The 4,709-nt window shown below is 32.8% G+C and overlaps 1 protein-coding gene across 1 annotated transcript; it reads right to left on the bottom strand.

The window, feature by feature from the left end:
* Positions 1-1,645: 1,645 nt before the first annotated feature.
* Positions 1,646-4,418, bottom strand: LOC111918441 (gibberellin 2-beta-dioxygenase 6). Its single transcript, XM_023914112.2, has 3 exons — positions 3,904-4,418; positions 2,844-3,168; positions 1,646-2,149 (listed from the first exon to the last, which is right to left on the bottom strand). The coding sequence occupies exons 1-3, from the start codon at positions 4,362-4,364 to the stop codon at positions 1,910-1,912; spliced, it is 1,026 nt and encodes a 341-aa protein (XP_023769880.1). The 5' UTR covers positions 4,365-4,418; the 3' UTR covers positions 1,646-1,909.
* Positions 4,419-4,709: the final 291 nt, after the last annotated feature.

Here is a 4,709-nt window from a genome sequence, read left to right as displayed (position 1 = left end):
TAAATAAAAAACCACAATTGCAATTAAGTTTCAATTTATTGTCTATAAATAACTATAAATATATTATCTATTATAATCTTACTTTGAGATTTAAAGAGCTTATATTACGTTTAATTTATTTTATTTCCCTAAATAAAGTCCCATTAATCACAATTAATGGAAAAAATGGTGAAACTTTGTGTTTTTCTATGTTTTGGTCTTTTACACGTGATACAAAAATATCATATGAAAGTTGCTTATTCCATTTTATTATTATCTTGCTTATTCCATTCAATTCTCTTCGTTAAACTTTTATTCCCTTTCCAGTCTCTCAGTCTCTCAGAGGACCTAGAGGCGCCATCAATAATGTTGTTTTCCCAGATGTGCTTCCAATGAGTTCCACAAATTTCAATCTGTCTCTTTTTTATTTTTCTAACTTTTTAAATGTCAAATATGGATTTGAATTTTTTAGCATCATGTATTCAATGTCGAATATGGATATGAAATTTAATTTATGGATTTAATGTATGTCAAATATTGTAAGTTTTTTACTTTTATGTTTGTTGGTTTTAAAATATGGATTTTATGCATGTTTTAAGATTCTTTTTGTGTTGAATATATAACTATTTATCGTGAATTTATAAAAAATATTTTTATAATGTCAAAATCTGTTGGTAATCTGTTACATAAAATCTGTTGGTAATCTATATTAGTGAGTTATTCCATCGGTAATCTGTTAGTGAATTATTCTATCGGTAATCCGTTAGTGAATTATTCTGTCGGTAATGTGTTGCAAAAATATTTCCGTCGGTGATCGGATAATAATTACCGACAGAAAAAACCGTCATTAAAATTTATCGTAGCCGTCGGAAATCCATTACAAACAATTAGCGACAAGAATATACCGACATATTTTGGTCTGTTGCAATTCCCTCGGTAAAGCCTATTAGCGACGGATTACCGACGGTTTGGCCGTTGGTAATGCTCTTTTTTGCAGTAGTGTTGATATGCAAATTGAGATGAAACAAAGACAAAGCCAAATAGATTTTGCCGATGCAACAAAGGCAAGCCCAACTAGATATAACTCAAATTCAAGAACAATTACCTAAGCGGCCTTTATGAGACAATTCAACTTACCGCCGGTAATCTACAAAATAGTTCTTAGTTTCGTGTTTTTAAACACTTAATTAGTTAAATATTTGTAACTGTATGCGACACTTTTTATGTATTAGAATTTTTTTTATTGTAATGTTTATTAGTTTGTGGTTGAATATGTATATTATTATATGTTTAATGTATTCAGTTTTTTTTTTTTTTTTTTCTTCTGTATTACTATAACAGAAAAAATCCGTAGGAATAAGTCAAATCTGGTAAGCCTAGAGCCCGTCGGAAATCTGTAGGAAATAGTTTCTGATGGAAATCCATCACATTACTGACGGATTACTAACGGATTTGGGACAGAAAATTCCGTTGGAACAACTGCTTTTTCTAGTAGTGTTCATCTCTTTATATGTTGTATGCCTCACAAGAAATGAAGGATCCTCAAGGGAGAAAACTGAGCTAGGAGAATGGATGGCAGGAAAAAATAAATTTAGGTTCACAAATTAATGGTGTTTATATAATTAATTAATTCTCATGGAAGAAAATGAAGCAGTATTAAATTGTATAACTCATAACTACTAATGACGCTGTATTAACTTGTACATATATTCGTTTACATTATATATCATGGTATAGGAGATAATTAATTGTTATATATATATGACCAAAAATAATATTTAATCCCCCCTCCCCTTCCTTTTCAGGAATGATCTTGAAGACATGATTGCAATAATTATGTAAAAGTATTCAAAGAATATTGAGCATGGAGTGCACTTCAGGAAGTTAGATCCATGATGCATGCCAACACACTCTGGTTGATGCATGTGTCTCAGGTAGATACAAGAAATCTTGGTAGGCCAACCTTGTGACCATAGTCTTTAACATCTTCTTGAATCTGCCTTCGGTACTCTCCAAATGTGAACCTTCTGTAAATCGAACTTTCTTTATCACAACAACCAATGAACGATTCATAAGAAGGACACAAGAAGTAGGCTATGGAGTGCCTCTCCACTTCCTGATTCACCGTTACTTTGTGCTCCACGCTTTTGTAAACGTCATTGCTCCATGCCTGCAAATTTCATAGTATATTTTAGTGGTTAATGTCATATGCTTCATTGAATTCTTAGCTTTGAATTAAAAATTATTGCACAGCTGTGTATTCCGTAAAAATATTCATATTGTACAGTGATTATTGTATTACCAACAACTACGCTTTTTGGTTGAATAAAAAAAATCACATATTCCTCTTTCTTTCTCTCTCCAATATTATTATACCTGACATTAGTTGAATTACGTTGCATGTCAAGGGCTAAAAGAATCGACAACTCTAAAAGTTCCATGTCGAATCAAATATAATAGGCATTATTCACAGATATATTATACATGAAAAAAGTCAAAAGAAATATAGTAGAAGGAATAATAATATCATCGATGTTATAAGGATACCGGTATATACAAAAAATACAAATACAAATATTTTGATGAAACGAATTAAGATGCTGAAAGTTATATCTCTAGGCAATTTGCCTCTCGATTTGATTCACATTTCCTAGATGACTATCTATTGTTCGAATGGAATTAATAATATTTATAGATAGAAAGATAGGCCTCACCAAGATAACATCTTTGCCACATATTATTATGCCCATTAGTTTGAAAAGGTTTTTATATGCTAGAATCTGAATAAAACTTGTTCTTATTATTGCAATATTCAAGGGCCAAAAAAAGGGGTTCCCCACATACAAAAGGTAAAAGAAATATACCTGAAAAAGGTCACCAATGTTAACAACAAGGGCATCGGGGTTGGGTTTTACTGCCACCCATTTGGAATCTTTCATTAGTTGAAGCCCACCAACATGTTCATCTTGGTGCAAAATTGTAAGGAAATCGCTGTCTGTGTGGGGAACAAGTCCAAAAACCTCTGGAGAGATGGGGCATGAAGGGTATCGGTTCAGCCGCATGAAACAGGTGCTCTCATTACAGTTGTCTTCCCACAAACTTCGTCCTCCACCCATATTCATCACAAGCACTCGGGCTATTGACTTTGCAAGTTCTTGCATTGCATCAGCATATTCTTGCATCACTTCCCTGTGTATTAAAAATGCCAAGTTCTTAGCTAACTATATATTACTTTTATTCGTTTGTAAATTGTAATCAAAATAACTAAAGTATAATGATATTCCAATGTGGCTTTGTCTCTAATGGAAACATCTTGTCAAGTGGTTTCACTTTATGTGTAAAGGAATAATATATTCTTTTATTCCATTAATTTTAGCCGTTTATAAAATATTACTTTTCTTTCCCAACTTCGATTCTCTAAAAAAAATGTTATTCTAAAAACAGTTGGTTTAAATAAGTATTAGTACTATAATTCTAATTCATCATAACAACGAAAAGTTAGAAGAATATTAGTTCTTAACTTATATAAATCCAATTTAAATGAAAATTATATATTAAAACCGACAGGAGAATTATTTTTTCCCATTTTCGGGTAATGCGATTATCTATTTCAGGAAAAATATTATTTTATTCTTCAAATTTTTCTTTACAGGTATAAAAAAAACCGCAAGTGGTAGTTGCTTAAACATTTTTAATTAAATCATGTTTAACCGCACCTAGTGTTCTAATTCTGGTTTTTCAGTTGCATTTCCAGAGAATATAGAAGTGTAAAATTTGACTTGAAACCTGGAAATCTATCTTAAATCGTTTTATACACAATGTTGTTAAACTGTGTTTAGGTGAAAACAGTGGGGGGAAAGAGGAAGAACGATGATGATAAAAGAAGGGATTAATAAATGAAAGACAAAGCAATGCTATTGCTACCTCAATGAGCTGAACTCTCCATAGCAAGTTTCATCAGAAATCTTCGAAAGTGGAACATGAAAAGCTTCACACCATGATAGTTGTTTTGGACACGTAGCAGTTCGGTTTCCCCACCTATACGAATTATCAAGAAGCCCGGAAGCCATTTTCTGTTCAAATGGTGCTTTAAACAACTCAACCTGTACCTTTCTCATCCTCCTAAGAAGTTCCAGGCTTATTCCATGGTTAACAATCTGAAAGAAACCCCATTCAGCGGAAGCTTTACATATTTCAGATGCACAAGAAACGCTCTCTTCCTCATTCATGCTCCACAACCCACCCAGATCCACAAGGGGAAGGCCACATTCTTCCATCTCCTGTTCGTAATTAATGCGTTGCTTTGTTTCAACTGAATCACGAGACCGTTGTAGAAGTTGAGTATAGTCACGGAGGAGAGGTGGATTATGATTGGACTCTATCATTTTCACACAAAATCTCAGGTGCACGAATGTTTTTGTAAGTTTAATAAACAAAGAGGACTTATACAAGTATAGGACCAGAAAGAGGGGTTTTATAGTTATAGTTTCCGAGAAACTCCAAGAAGAAAACAACAAAAGGGTGTATGTAAAATGCTTTTCCAATTAATTTATAAAGATCGGAAAAATGCAGAAGCGACAAACAGGGAAAGCATCCTAAACGTGACAAATGTCAAACTGCTGCAGTCTTGGAATTATATTGGGCCAAAAAGGACCAAGTCTAACAGGGTTACAGAAGATCAAATATTTAGCACCGAATAATGTTAAAGAATATGTTTTCTGGTGGGAATG

The sequence above is a fragment of the Lactuca sativa genome, chromosome 8 (assembly GCF_002870075.4).
Source record: "Lactuca sativa cultivar Salinas chromosome 8, Lsat_Salinas_v11, whole genome shotgun sequence".
Taxonomy (NCBI): Eukaryota; Viridiplantae; Streptophyta; class Magnoliopsida; order Asterales; family Asteraceae; genus Lactuca; species Lactuca sativa.
This window is presented reverse-complemented; position numbering and strand designations above follow the sequence as displayed.